General features: G+C 33.8%; 2 protein-coding genes across 13 annotated transcripts; one reads left to right on the top strand and one right to left on the bottom strand.

Moving 5' to 3' along the window:
• The first annotated feature begins 818 nt into the window (after nucleotides 1-818).
• On the top strand, nucleotides 819-2,698 carry LOC143353103 (serine hydrolase-like protein 2). The gene is made up of 2 exons (XM_076786161.1): nucleotides 819-1,227; nucleotides 1,409-2,698. Exon 2 carries the CDS (start codon nucleotides 1,635-1,637, stop codon nucleotides 2,523-2,525), a length of 891 nt encoding a protein of 296 aa, XP_076642276.1. The 5' UTR covers nucleotides 819-1,227; nucleotides 1,409-1,634; the 3' UTR covers nucleotides 2,526-2,698.
• Nucleotides 2,516-6,528, bottom strand: LOC143353102 (protein arginine N-methyltransferase 9). Of its 12 annotated transcripts, XM_076786154.1 has the most exons (9): nucleotides 6,322-6,522; nucleotides 5,571-5,800; nucleotides 5,381-5,507; nucleotides 4,856-5,257; nucleotides 4,175-4,770; nucleotides 3,766-4,009; nucleotides 3,540-3,696; nucleotides 3,142-3,225; nucleotides 2,516-3,066 (listed from the first exon to the last, which is right to left on the bottom strand). In XM_076786154.1, the coding sequence occupies exons 2-9, from the start codon at nucleotides 5,731-5,733 to the stop codon at nucleotides 2,725-2,727; spliced, it is 2,115 nt and encodes a 704-aa protein (XP_076642269.1). In that variant the 5' UTR covers nucleotides 5,734-5,800; nucleotides 6,322-6,522; the 3' UTR covers nucleotides 2,516-2,724. The 12 variants fall into 12 exon arrangements, with proteins under 12 accessions (XP_076642269.1, XP_076642263.1, XP_076642266.1 ...); XM_076786148.1 differs by having other exon boundaries at nucleotides 3,766-4,770; nucleotides 6,281-6,522; XM_076786151.1 differs by having other exon boundaries at nucleotides 3,766-4,770; nucleotides 5,571-5,821.
• Nucleotides 6,529-15,100: the final 8,572 nt, after the last annotated feature.

Below are 15,100 nucleotides of genomic sequence, written 5' to 3'. Positions count from 1 at the left end.
ACCCAAGATAGTACATCAGTCTATTCATATATCTCGTCTGTCCTGGTACTCATTATTGGTTGTTATCAGTGATATACATGCTTAAAACCACTAATCCATACTATATTGGCTATAAAGAAAGCTTGTAAGACGCCATAAGGCCAAGAGGAGACCCTACCTGTTCATAATTTGATTCATTGACATTGTCACTTCGACCAATAGCAAAATTATACATACCGAATAACTAGACTGCGGATCGTTATGCAATTTCCAAGTTTTATAGACAATTTTTAAGAATATAGAATGAAATGAAATCGTATTTTTCATGGGAAAAGTTTTTGTAGATCCAAAACAAATAAAAATCGTACTAAATTCTATCGAATTTTATATTATAGCATTTTTTGAAAATTTTCAGAAGCCATTAAGGCACAGATCCACAGTCTACTAATAACTAATTAGACCCACACTTCTTCTGATGCCTTTTTTACAACCACAGTCAGTATGTAAATACGTATTAGAGAATTTCCTTCCTGTTACAGATAATTTTTTTTAAATATAACAAGATTACAGGATCTATAAGTCATTATTACAGAAATAAGTCCCATGATATGAGTATACAAAAATGTGTGTGTACATGGGTTATTTTTTATAAAAATATATATATATTAAGGTACTAATGTGCATATGCTGTAATTTAATAGCAGAAAATAATAGTGTATTTCTTGCTGTTGGTATAATTCTTATAAATAACTTTTATTCTAACCTAACCCAAACCCTATTAACTCTCTGCTATTAACATATATTTTAGAAAGTAAAATATTGCTACAGACATCACCAAATCGCCAACCAGTAAGGAACATTGTTCACTATTTGCATCATATGTTCTTCAAGTTACATTCTTCAAGAATTATTTCACTCGCATTTTTCGTACGTGCTACTTATCAAGGAGAATGTCCAGTTATTCAGAACAGCCATTTATTTGGGATAAATACTGAAGAACGGAAATAAAAACTATATAGGATACAATACTAAATATTGGGACAGTAAGTTGCTTTATTACTTAGGGCAAATTATCCAAGACCAATGTCTCCCAATTAACCAGAATTCACTGTATGTGGATTATAAACTGTCACAGAAACCATGCCGTTTGTATATTTACATTTGATATAAATTGTGAATCAGATGATGCATTAAAACTGAAAAAGATTTAATATGTGAACTATGTAATATAACCGCTACCTAATACATGTAAGTACATACCACTAATATTGATGCTTTTAATACTGTAATACTTTTTATTACCTCTTTACTTGTAAAAGATTGTTATTACGATTTCATTTTATTGTAATGTTATATATTTTGGTGAACAATAGCTAGTACTTAGAATAATGTATTATATAATTTGCATATCACATAATTTAATTTACAGTGGACACTTGAGTGGGAATCATGAGTTGCAATATTTGATTGACTTTGAACCTAGAATTTCCAATAAGTATATATATATTACTCCTGTTGCTATCTTTTCATGTCACTAACAGTAACAATAAGTATCACAGTTACTATTCGTATATAGTAATAATATATACATTTTTGGTTATAAGGAGCGTAAAGAAATCAGTGGAGTGTTTATTTGAAAGATATTGCATATTATCATGAGTCAATCGAAAAAGCAATTTACAGAAGTGCAATTATCTGTGCCATGGGGACATGTTGCTGCAAAAGTTTATAGTCCTCTAAAAGAGAAGAAAATTTTAGTAGTACATGGTATCTTAGACAATGCTGGATCATTTGACAGATTAATAGAACTTCTTCCACAAGAATACCAGTATGTAAGCATAGACTTACCAGGACATGGATTTTCATCACCATTTCCTTCTGGACTACCATTGAAATTCTTTGATTATGTTTATACAATATTACTAGTTCTAGATACTTTGAAATGGAAAACTTGTATTTACTTAGCACATAGTTTTGGTGCACACATAGGAACATATTTTGGTGTATTATATCCTGGAAGACTCGAAAGAATCATTGCTATAGATGGATTTATGCCTCTCGCGGTTAAGGATGCTGTTTCTTGTACTCGAGAAATGTATAATTTGAGTGCATATAGTAATGTTGGAGATACACTATACACTAAAGAAGAAGTAATATATGCATTACAGTATAAAAGGAAAGAGGGATTAAATACGGATGCTGCAGAAGCTATGTTTATACGTGCAATTACAAAAGTTGGGAATTTATACAAATATAATCGTGATCCCAGGTTGAGACTAATGGTACGTCCAATATTTAACATGCAGATGTTTGCAGAGTTCTGGGAGAAGTTCACAGTTCCAATCTTAATTATCGTGGCAGACAGATCATCTAAAATAGATATACTGGACGACATGATAGAAAAAGCAAAAAGTGTAATAAAAAAGAAGTGTGAATTTGATGTAGTTTTTGTGAAAGGAACCCACGATGTACATAATAATTATCCTGAAAGGGTTGCACCGCATATATATAACGTTCTAAAGAACTACACAAAGAGTAAATTATAAATTTTTATTTTTATAAAATAATTTTTTGTACCACATAATAATTCATTTAACAGTCAATTTAGTTTTGTTAACAGCGAAAGTTATCGTTTATACCATTTTTTTATATATATGTACAGAATAGTATTAAAACGTGTAAAACAAATGTACATTTCAAGTAGGTTACAATTATACAATATGGGACATTTTACTAACAATAAGATTACTTCACTCTTATGCGCACAACACCTTCAACCTGTTGAACTTTTATATATACTTCGTTACCTTTTAGGGCCGTGCTTTTTAATTCATCTTCCAATAATACTGCTGTGTGATTCATAAAGGACCCATTTCTTTTTGTATCATAATTGTAATTCAACGTTAATTTGACTTTGTACCAGCAAATCAACGCATTTGGTAACGGTCTATTAGTAGTTGCATTTATTTTGCCAAAATTTACTATGCGTTCTGCAATTTCACTTTCTTTCATTTCTATCAACATATTTATATCTGATAAAGGTTCGTGTAGATATAAACTTGAATTTAAATCAAAAAGTTGATTTATCTGTAATATACAGAAAGTTAATAGACAAATTCATAAAATGGAGTTTCTGTTTTACAACGGTAGACATTATTTTACCTTAAATTCATTAATATGCTGAGCAATTCTGTACGAATTTGTATTACCAAAACCATTCCGTACATTTTGATAGCTATTAAATCTCTGTAAAAATGAAAATTTGTAACTGAATTCATTGAATAAATTTGATTATTTTATATATACAGAATATCATGTAATCGGTGGTAAACGCGGAAATGAGTAAAAAATTGATCTAATATATGCGTAGTCATACTATTGTTAAGTAAGAATGGTAAATAGTAAGCAGATACGACAATTCAATTCATTTGTATACGTATATTATATAATTGATGAATATTTCATGTGAAATTTATTCTAATTTTTAATTACTACCTTTCCTCACATACTACCACTTACATAACATCTTGTATACTATATGCATTTTCCTTAAAAAACACCTTTTTAGAATTTGTTGCATTAAATACTAGTGTTGACCCTCCTTGTAAATTTTCATCTTTAACATAAACCATATTTGGAAAGTCTTCGGAAAATACAAGTTGGCCTACAAGGAATATTTGTTCGGGTAATAAAATTCCATTTGGTTTAAGCATACATCTGTAAAGTACAATATAAAATTTTAAATACTATTAATAGGACAAGCAGTAAATATTTAAAATTATATACCTAAAGAATTCGTGACTGTGTTCTTGATCACGATCTTTTAATTCTCCATTGATATCAAAATCATGAACAAATATAGTATCTAAAGAAACTTTAATAGTATTGTATTTTGCTATAATGCAGATTTTGTCCTTAAAGCCATTTTGTTTTGCAACTTCTTCAATGAGGAGACGAAGTGCCTTGTTTTCAGTTTTAAAATATAAAATTTGACTGTATTTATTTTCTTTAAGTAACATTAATCCATAAACTGGAAAAGGAGATGTATCCAAAATACTATTGAGTTCTTTGTTAATTAGTGACTTACTAACTTCAGTAAGTAATTTTATATATTCAAAGTCATTTAAAAATGTTATAACTTCTTTTGGTAAATGATATAAAAATTTCTTCTCATTATAATTGTTATGTGCTGTACCATTTGCTGTATAAGAACATCTTAATTTTCCTTTTAGTATTTCTCCATGAATGGTTAATACATCTCCTTGCTTAAATAGTGTAGGTATCTCTGGGAAAACAGCAGTTTGCCAGCAGGTTTTTCTATCTGATGTATCTATTGTAATTTCTTCATCGAGGTGTAACTTAAACCAACTCACCAAACCATCTACAATACCATCATATTCACATTTTACATTTATTTTACTCTTTACTCCGTCCACATTAAATTTGTGTAAATTCGATATATCATTAAAATCTACAGTGAGAAGAACTTTGGGTTCTGTAATATAATTAACTTTCACATTTTTCAAATGCTCTGTATCATAATATTCATCATCTAATAATATAGATATATTATCAAAATTTAAAGGACAGGAATTTTTTACTTGATCAAAAATTACAGATGACCTGTTTCTTAAATATTCGCATTCCACTGCAGCTACATAAAGCGTAGCACTCATTGGTATTATTATACCATTTTTGTCTAAGACATTTGTGTGAACACTTAGCAAAGATGGTATTACACGTTCTCCAAATAAACCAGCATCAAATGTTTCTGTGACTATTAATTTCACTCTGTAAAAAAGAATGTATATCATTAACAAAAGGCAAATCTTGTTATGTTTATATTGAAACTGATTGCTATAAACAAAGGGCAAACCTTTCTGTAATATCGTTGGGTATTGTAAGATCTGTGGATAATTTGGGCAATAAAATTATATCTTTAGCATTGTTGCTTTCAAATACTTTCTCAGCAATTTTTATCATTGCCACTGAATATTCACATGCATAAACTTTTTTAGCATCAGCACTTTGTGCATATAAACTTAATAACCCTGTTCCAGTCCCTATATCTAATACTGTGTCATATCCTTGAGAAATTTTCCTTCGTATTGCACATTCAAATGCATTGTTTCTTTGTTTGTCATTCAACATCGGAAAGTGCCACCTATCTACAGCCATACTAAATGCATTTTGTAAATTTCTTTCTGCTGGTAGAAAATTGGGATTGGCTTGCAGAGCTCTTTTTAAATATCTTATTGCCCTTATTGGATCATTATTCCTTTAACAATATATTTTTAATCCTCATTATATGGAATTTTAGCGGTCATGATATCTGTCACGTTAAAAAATCAATTTTAAATCAACTAGTTGTACATTTACCCAAGTCACCAGTTCAAATTACCTTAAAAGATGAGCTGCAAAATTATTTAACATACGTGGGTTATTTGGATAAATATCTAAAGAACGTGTGTAACATAAAACAACATCTGCAAATCTGTGATCACATGCAAGCTGCATTCCCCATTGACCTAAGAAATAGATATTTATAATTTTGGTACAATGAAAGCATTGAATCTACATTATAAACATACAAAGTACGTTAACGAAAGCTTCTTCGATCTCTAATCTTTTTGCTGGACTTAATTCTGCTACAACTGTGTAATATGCATATGCCTTTCCAATGTTTCCAGTTCTGTCATGATCATATGCCTTTTTCAATGATTCTGCTATTATATTGTTTACTTCCTTTTGCATTTTTAATGAAATGTGGTATATACTTTAATCTGTCCTTATCATAAAAATGCATACCCCTTAATTTTTTCTGAAATTTACATACAATATTCTATTTATGTACTTGTTATCCACAGTGAACTAATAATTAATTAATACAGTGAACTATTTTATAATAATACAATTCCGTTTCTTTTTAAAAATTAAGTGCTGTCACTTATTTCTTGCTGAAATAATGTTCAAATTTATTGTCATATATGCAGCACCTGTTATTTTAAACAATGTTTGATTTATATGAATCCAAGTTAACAACGTACAGACCTAACTCATAGGTAACAAACCAATTAAATCTCAACAAGTCCTTTGAAAATAAAATGTACAATAATTCCTATACATACGTTGAGAATTACAATCATGATAAATGTGTTTCATAAAATAAATATTCACATTGTTTTATGAAATTCAACACTTTTCAGAAAAGCAGTCTTTCTGAATGTGACTTTAGGAATTTTCTGTAACATTTGTAAACTAAGTATAAAAATAAAATTAATTTTATGAAGTATCAATTTACCCAAAATTAGTTTCTAAAGTATTCAAAAATAGTATAATTACTTTTGACCCACGTTTGTCACGTTACTATCACAGACAAGTTACAGCCAGTTACATGAGTTACAGCAAGTTACAAAATAGATCAGATATTTTCGGCCTCAAACTGCTTCCGAGCACTGCTACAAAATGTAGGGATATTGGTGCTGCCGCGCGATTCCCCTGGGCACGCGCCTAGAGAATACGTTCCGACGAGGTTGGCAGCGCATATATACAGTGTGTCCCACGAACTCTGTCCACTTGAATATCTTGATCACCGACGAGCGCTGATATATACAGGGTGAGTCACCTAACGTTTGTACCTCAAATATCTTTGTTGTTTCTAAAGATACGTAAAATATGGTAAGGACAAAGTTGAATGGTACAATGGGGCTGACACGATGCCAAAAAATTTTGTTTTTATGTCATTTTTTTAGAGATATCAAGGTGACCTTCACTTTTTTAAATGGAACCACCCTTTTTTAAACACCTACAATGATAGTCCCTTTCATTAGGAATTCAGTGACAATAATTATTCCAAGGTCATTCAAGGTCACAGACAGAGAAAACGTATAAGATTTAGAATATGAAAGCAGAATACGTTTATCACGGTTGAGACTTGTAGTAAATAGTAAACATAGTATGGTCGTAGTTAAAGTAACCATACTAAGGTCCTTCAATGTTATTGTTATTCAGCATTCTTATTTACTATCAGAGAGGATAGGAGAGTGCTCACGCCCGGGGTTTCGGCGTTCCCACTTTCGTGACATCGCCGCTTTAGCATGGCACAGAACCGTGTCGTCTTTCCTGGAACAGAACCGTGTCGTCTTTTAGCATGACACAGAACCGTGTCGTCTTTCCTGGAACAGAACCGTGTCGTCTTTCCTGGAACATAACCGTGTCGTCTTTTAGCATAAAACCGAACGCACATTATTTTTTTAACCAGGATTAGAACGTACAGCTTAATTGTTGTATATGAAATATGTAACTAACATGTAAATCTTGGGTACAAAATCTCTAATTAATATAAATTAAGAATAATATTAATTGTAATGATACGTATTTTATTTCTTTCCAATTTTGTAGTTGCAAACTCTAGTTGTAAAAAATGGAAAACCCGGAAAAATTCGAACAAATACAGATTTCATATCGAAGTTTAAAAGCGACCACCCTGAAAATTAATTTAATAATGAGCCATTGTCATCAACACTATCTTAAATTTTTTCATATATTTAGCTACTGTTATTATTAATTGAAAAAAATTTTCTTTCATGAATAAATATTTTTTCCACCTCAGCACCATAAGATTTTTACTAGATGACTTTGAAGGAACAGGGTTATATAAGGCGGGTGCCTTAGAATAAGTGTTCAAATCAGGTGTACGTGACTGAGTCGTTTATTTATAAATAGAGTGATGTCGCGAGAGCGTCCGGGGTGGTTCAGCTAAAACCGGCGATTCACTTCGACTCGCGGCTGAACTGTTATTGCGACTTAGCAACGAACGGACTAGACTCTAAGTGACTCGGCGGATAAGCGGCTGTGTCTACTTCGTGACTGGCTCCTCGTCGGTAGTCTCTGCCTTATATTATCGAAAATGCTTGTCGGCTGATTGGTGGAAGTCCTTGCGAGGAACTTCCACCAATCCGTGCATTTTGCATAACACGCCCACGTTCCACGCCTCTCGTGCGTGAGAAGGGTGAGCGTGTCGTGCTGTTAAAAATCTAATTTTGGTGATGCAGCGGGGTGTCTTCCGGGCCCCGTGCTAAGTGCGGTACGTGACTGCTGGCTTACGTCAACGGGCCCAGCTTTCCCGGGTGATAGAAACCAGGCACGCGTCGCTGGGACACTCTAGGCTGGAGACCCTTAGACTACCCAAAATTTATGGCGTCCACTTGCCCTATTGAGTTCGTCGCTAGGAACTACAAGGACACATCTGTCCGCTAAGTGGCCAAAAACGTTACAGACGTTTTCTCACAAATAGCGTCTTATGCTGTGCAAACCATAAATCTTTCTTGGTGCCGGTGCGCTGAAGATTTCTCTTCCGGCGCCCAGCTAGCCGCTACAACTTTAAAAACACATTAGAACTATTTTTAAATAGTTCTACTCGAAAACATTCTAGTTTGCTCTTTATTTCACCGTTCTACTAATTTTTTATGGGCTGCATTGCACTCTTTTACAACTCAATACCATGGTACCATCCATATTCAAGGAAGAACAATTTTTTGCGACGATCATTGAAAAAACAAACGTGTTTCCACAATGCAGTACTTTAGTGCGTTTGTGACTTAGCGCCCAGAACACCTACCTGTATTCTGTGTCCCATCTGGAGTTTTATGGTACGCTAACAATCGCTATTGAGTCGCAAGCCAGACCGTACAAGCGAATGCATCCACAACTTCCAGAGACCTGTCTCCAAAACTAATTAAAGGAAGGCTAAACATGCAGTGTGCACGAAACTCCTCAAAAGAGGTGGATTCCAGTCGCTCGTGTCATAAACCGCATTCGATACTTCATCGACAGGGTGATCTTACATATTTCTGTAACAGTTCCTGAACACATTTGTGTCCTGAAACTGCTTTGTACGGTATTACACACGCCACATAATTTTTATTTTCTAATTTTGTCAAAGTAGTATATATAACAGAATCATACAAGTGTCTACAATTATTTGAATTCCAAAATACAGAGCGTTTCTTCCTCTGCGACTGTAAAAAAGGACTTTAAAAGAATGTTTAGATAACAGGTGGGCTGTCCTTCCAAAAGGCACCTGTGGCCGATCGAGATGAAACTTGGTGAGTATGTAAAACTCAACATTCTGAATAACTTTTTCCTATACATGTAACCGCGGCTCAGCCATAGTTTCGGAGATATTCGCGGAAAACTGCAGCTACTACTACATTGAATTTTGCCTATACGTGTACGTCCGAGGCGTGCGTATTGTGTTTCCCCGATGCTTTTCGGAAGTACAGCCGGTGGTATAATTCAAGTTTGTTGGGGTTAGGCCGTTGAGGGGACGGAATCGACACAATGATCTGTTTATGTTTTTTCCGCTAGAAATGTGATACGCACGCCTCGGACGTGCACGTATAGGAATATCTCCGAAACTATGGCCGAGCCGCGGTTACATGTATAGGAAAAAGTTGTTCAGAATGTTGAGTTTTACATACCCACCAAGTTTCATCTCGATCGGCCATCGGTGCCTTTCGGAATAATATCCAAAAATTGTTTAATACAAAGCGGGATATAATCCGGTGTAAGTTAAGAAGTAATATCATTGATCTTCTAATAAGTAATATCACTGAATAAGTTAAGAAATAATATCATTGATGGAAAAGCAATCATTTATTACATAGGAATGCAGATATCGATAGAAATACAGATATAGTAAATATGTTCCAGTGTTCAAATCCTGACGACTAACGCATTTTTTAAAAATTTTATTATGTTTTATCATTGTATATTTATATTATCAATTTAAATCGATTAAATTTCAATATAATGATAAGTACCGATTTCATTTTGATAAAACATAGCAGGCCGCCGAAAATGATCGGAAAGTAGTAAAATATATCACCTAGCAATTCCATTTAAATTATATAATCAACATGGATCAGACAGAACGTCAGTATCAATCAACGTTCGAAATTACGATAACATAAAAGGGAGAAAAGACCGCACTGGTTCAAGTAAAGGTAGATGAACTTATGTCACATCACACAAACGTAACAGTAACTTGTTCGGAAACCGGAAAATGAACACAGGATATTTATAAAGACTTCTTAAAATTTAATATATATATTTGATATACAAATAATAATATATAATAATAGTAAATAATTCTGTTGTTAGTAAATAAATACATGTTATTTATAATTCAAAATGCAATTTTATGCGTGAAATTTAATCGATTGAAATTAATAATATAAATAGACAATGATAAAACATAATAAAAAAAATGCATTAGTCGGCAAGATTTCAACCCTGGTCGTTCGGCTGAAAACTTGGTACGCTACCGTCGTGCCACACCGATTCTTGTAATCTAGGAAAAATACGGCATTATATAAGAAATAATGAAACTTTAATCGTCAATATCTCGAAAACTATTGAGTATCTGCCCCTATAATGGTATATATTCGTGAACAGGAGAACGAGATCTATAAGTGTGCAAAATTTCAACAGAATCGGTGACCCGAAGGTCGTGGCCTCTCCTTTTAGCCTTGGAATCAGGCCTCTGGAAGTTGCGAATGCGTTTGTTTGTACGGTCTGATTTGCAACTCAATGTCGATTGTTAGCATGCCATAAAACTCCAGATGTGACACAGTAGGGATGTGCGGGCCGGCTCGTGAATCGGGCACTCGAATCGGGACACGTCGAGCGGTCCGAGCCTTTCGGACGGCCCATGACCCGACTTCATCGAGCGCGTTCGAAAAGAATCGGGCAAGTTCGGGCGAGCGAGTTATCGCAATACCCAAGATTCAACTCTGCGTTCTTTTTGAAATAGATAATGGTAATAATAGTATTTCATTTGTAACTTATAACGTGATTTTTAATATATTTGATTTTTTTAATAACTACATTAGGTATATTCGGCAAGTATGTGCGTAACCTTTATTTGTATTAATATTTGAAATAATGCACGTTTCACGTGAAAAACTTAAAAGACAATATTTCCGGCATTTTGACGAATTTGTTTCGAATGAACTTACATATAAATCGATAATATCATTAACTCCTTACGGAGTTACATACACATAGAAGGTACAGTGGCGTGCAAAAGTTCCCGGCCAGGTGGTTTTTACTATTTTTCTTCCAAAAAAAAGAAGCGTTAAGAAATTTTTATTAGAATCATAAATAAGGTGGTATTACATGAAAGGATATTACAAAAAATATCAACAGTAATTATTTTTCTTACTTGTTTATTTAAAGAATAAGTAAACTTGCGTGTTCAAAAGTTCCCGGCCAGTATGTTTAACGAAAAAATTATGCTTGTTTTTCATTTTGTAACAATTTTGCAGTACATTATTTAATATGTTATATGTAATTAATATTTCGTTGTCATGCCTTTTGCAGCAATAACTGCAGCACAGCGACGAGGCATCGACTCAATTAACCGAGTAATGTAGTCGTGTGGTCTGTTGTTCCACTCTTCTATTAAATTTTGAAAAAATTGTGTTTTATTGGAACTTCTATGATTTTTCATTCAACGTTTCATCTCTCCCCAAAGATGCTCTATTGGATTTAAGTCCGCAGATTGAGAAGGCCAGTCTAAAACCTGTACTTTATTTGTAGACAACCACCCTTTTACGATTTTCGATGCATGTTTGGGGTCGTTGTCATGTTGGAAAAACCAATTTTCTGGCATTTCTTTTTCACCATATGGTAGCATATGAGTTTCTAAAATTTTTTTATACGTGGCACCAGTCATGATACCCTCAATTTTTATAAGAGGACCAATTCCTTGAGCGGAGAAAGCTCCCCATACCATAATGCTCCCTCCACCATGTTTAACAGTTGGTGTTTGGTACCTGGGATCATTTCTTGTGCCAACTAAACGTCATACATATTGTCTTCCATCGCTGCCGAATAGATTAAATTTAGATTCATCCGAAAAAAGAACAGCTTTCCAATTTTCAACAGTCCAGTCACAATATTTTTTGGCGAACTTTAATCGGGCTACTTTATTTTTCTTATTGATTAGTGGTTTTTTAACACCAACTCTGCCGAACAGTCCTACATCATGTAATCTTCTTGTTACCGTACATCGACTAATATTAGCAACGTTTTCCTGTTGTAGTTCTGCTGCAATATTGCTCTAGCTGTCTTCTTTGGGTCCGCAATTGATTTACGTTTTATAATTCTATCAATTCTTTTAGTGGTCTTTCGGGGTCTTCCACTCCGTGGTCGATCTTTCACGCCATGCCCTGCACGATATCTGTTAATTGTATCGTTCACTGTACTTTTCCCGATAGACAATACTGATGCAATTTCGCGAGATGACTTTCCCTTTAACGACAATTCCATCACAATTTTGCGTACTTCGACAGATGTCTTTCGAACAATGTTTACGTTTCAGCGACTGACTACCAACTGAAGACTAACAACACGTAATATTATTTGAATGTAAACACTTACTGACCTTTTACAGACTTAAATACAATCCCGGCTTAAACTGGCCGGGAACTTTTGAACACGCAAGTTTACTTATTCTTTAAATAAACATGTATGAAGAATCAGCAGCATTGATTTTTTCTATAGTATTCTTTCACGTAATATGCCCTTATATATGATTCTAATAAAAATTTCTTAACGCCTTTTTTTTGGAAGAAAAATAGCAAAAACCATCTGGCCGGGAACTTTTGCACGCCACTGTATATAAATATGGTAAATTATAATAATTTTTTGGAGAGTGATGTTATTATTAACTTCTATATGGCTTGCTTAATATTGTGTTATTTAACTTACTGAACTATCATTAACCTTACGTAAATTGTGCAACGCCTACTGACTCCGTGAATTCATTTTCTCACGTAAGCCTCGCAGGATACTGCACAAAGATCCCTTGTTCAAGGATCTTTCCCCGAAACTTGTATCGCCTTTCTCCTGAGTGTCTGCCTGCGATGTGTGAATTGTCATTGAGTGGAGTACGGCTGGTCTGTCTTCCCGCTTCTAGACCCGTACCCAAGCCCGTAACGAATTCTTAGGGCCAAGCATGCCAATAAATAACTAAAAAATGACAGTGTCTCACTCGATCGTAAAACAGATTCAGACATGATGTCTGAGCATGGGCAATCATGATGTCTAGAAAATTCTAGAAAAATATAATATTAAATTCCCTACATTTCAATTTAAATAAGATAAGCTAATTTTTAAAGTAAGTGAAATTACAATCAAAGTAAATACTTTTGTCTACACGTATAACTCCACACAATCAAATTGTACAAAAATTTTACAGCTTATACACTCGCCGAAATTTCTATAAAGTCATCGTCATTTTCATAGATATTTTTAAAATATTACAATTTCTGTTGCTTTATCGTATCTGGCCTTGTGCTTTGTTGACACTCTGATAGAAGGACCGCGCACTCAAGACCGCATTGTTTACTATTTACGTTTTTTTTAATTATTTCTGCGTGGTGCAGAACACAAGTGCGAAGTTTCTATAAAGTCACTTAGTGTTTCTCTGGATTCTGAGCAGAGAACTACGGGAAATTGCAAACATTCTAAAAGTATTAGTTTTAGAACTCATAGAAATCCTGTTTTTTATAATTTGATTCGCGTGTAGTATAATGCCGAGAGGAAAAGTACTAACAATTGAAGAAAAAGCATCGATCGATGCTTATAAAAATATGGGCTGCTCTAATCGCGCAATTGCTAAGAAAATTAATCGGTCATATACTGTGATTAATAATTATATCAATTTACGCGAAAATGACGGAAAAAATCATTTTAAAGGTGGTAATAAAAAATTGTCAAAGAGACAACATTCATTATTAATGAGGTCTGCGGCTAAGGAAACGAAAAATGCAGCACAATTGCGAGCTGAATTGGAGCTCCCAGTAACAAGAAGACGTGTGCAACAACTTTTAAATTATTCTGGGCAATTTGTGTGGACAAAAATGCAACGTAAACCAGGCCTTAAAGAAACACATAAACAGGCCCGTCTTGATTTCGCACGGGCACACATGTCCTGGACGAAAGAGTGGGAGTCTGTCATTTTTTCAGATGAGAAAAAATTTAATTTGGATGGGCCTGATGGCTGTAAATATTATTGGCATGATCTGAGAAATGAGAAAAGTGTGACAATGAGTCGTAACTTTGGCGGTGGTTCCCTAATGATATGGGCTGCGTTCAAAGCTGACAAAAGGACTCCAGTGTGTTTCATAAAACACAAAATGAATTCTGAAAATTATACGGATTTGTTAGACATGGTTCTAATACCCTTTACAGAAAATATTGAAGATGACAATTTTATTTATCAGCAAGATAATGCTGCAGTGCACGCGTCGAAGCACACAAAGCAGTGGCTTCTTGAAAGAAATATCAATGTTTTGCTATGGCCTGCTTGTTTTCCGGACATAAATCTTATTGAAAATGTTTGGGGTATCATTGCGCGACATGTTTATAAAAACTGCAAACAATACAACTCCATTAGCGAACTAAGGGATACGGTGACTGAAGCATGGGCGTCTGTTAAAACAGAAACGCTACAAAAGTTAGTTTCGTCAATGCCCAATCGCATTTTTAATGTAATTCAAAAAAATGGAGGTTACACTAAATATTAAAATAGATATAATAAAAAAAAAAAATGTTAATTTCAACTTTATCCGTATAAAACGAAACTGACATTATAGAAATTTCGCAGTCTGTTCTGTGTAAAATTATATTTTTGTTTTCTTTTATCAATAAATGTTATACTTATGTTTTTAAATCGGCGTGTATGCTTTCTTTATGTAATCCCGAAATGCTACCAAATACAAATTTTTCATTGGTAATGGTATAATTATAAGAATTCATTACAAAACACAGTGACTTTATAGAAATTTCGGCGAGTGTAGCTGGCAAAGATTATTCGAAGAAAATTATTCGAAGCGTTTGAATAGCAATACAGATCAAATTATATCGTGTTTAGTGTCATTTTAATCAGAAAAACTCCACAAATAGGTTGATGGAAGTGCTATAAAAAAATAATGAAAAATAAAGAAGTTTTGTAATTTGATTAGTAGTAGTTTCACATTGATATACCTGCTCTCGCCTCGGATCGCGCGGCTGCCCTTTATTGCACCGCTGGGCGACCGAGGTGGCACGA

Source organism: Halictus rubicundus, chromosome 4 (genome assembly GCF_050948215.1).
Source record: "Halictus rubicundus isolate RS-2024b chromosome 4, iyHalRubi1_principal, whole genome shotgun sequence".
Taxonomy (NCBI): Eukaryota; Metazoa; Arthropoda; class Insecta; order Hymenoptera; family Halictidae; genus Halictus; species Halictus rubicundus.
This window is presented reverse-complemented; position numbering and strand designations above follow the sequence as displayed.

What these genes read in the sequence shown, in the direction of transcription:
- LOC143353103 (XM_076786161.1), top strand. Translation starts at nt 1,635, where the DNA reads ATGAGTCAATCGAAAAAGCAATTTACAGAAGTGCAATTATCTGTGCCA.
- LOC143353102 (XM_076786148.1), bottom strand. Translation starts at nt 5,733, where the DNA reads ATGCAAAAGGAAGTAAACAATATAATAGCAGAATCATTGAAAAAGGCA. An exon ending in AGCTTTCGTTAACGTACTTT is followed by an intron (nt 5,508 to 5,570) that starts GTATGTTTATAA and finishes TCTATTTCTTAG; the next exon opens with GTCAATGGGGAATGCAGCTT. An exon ending in TTTGCAGCTCATCTTTTAAG is followed by an intron (nt 5,258 to 5,380) that starts GTAATTTGAACT and finishes ATATTGTTAAAG; the next exon opens with GAATAATGATCCAATAAGGG.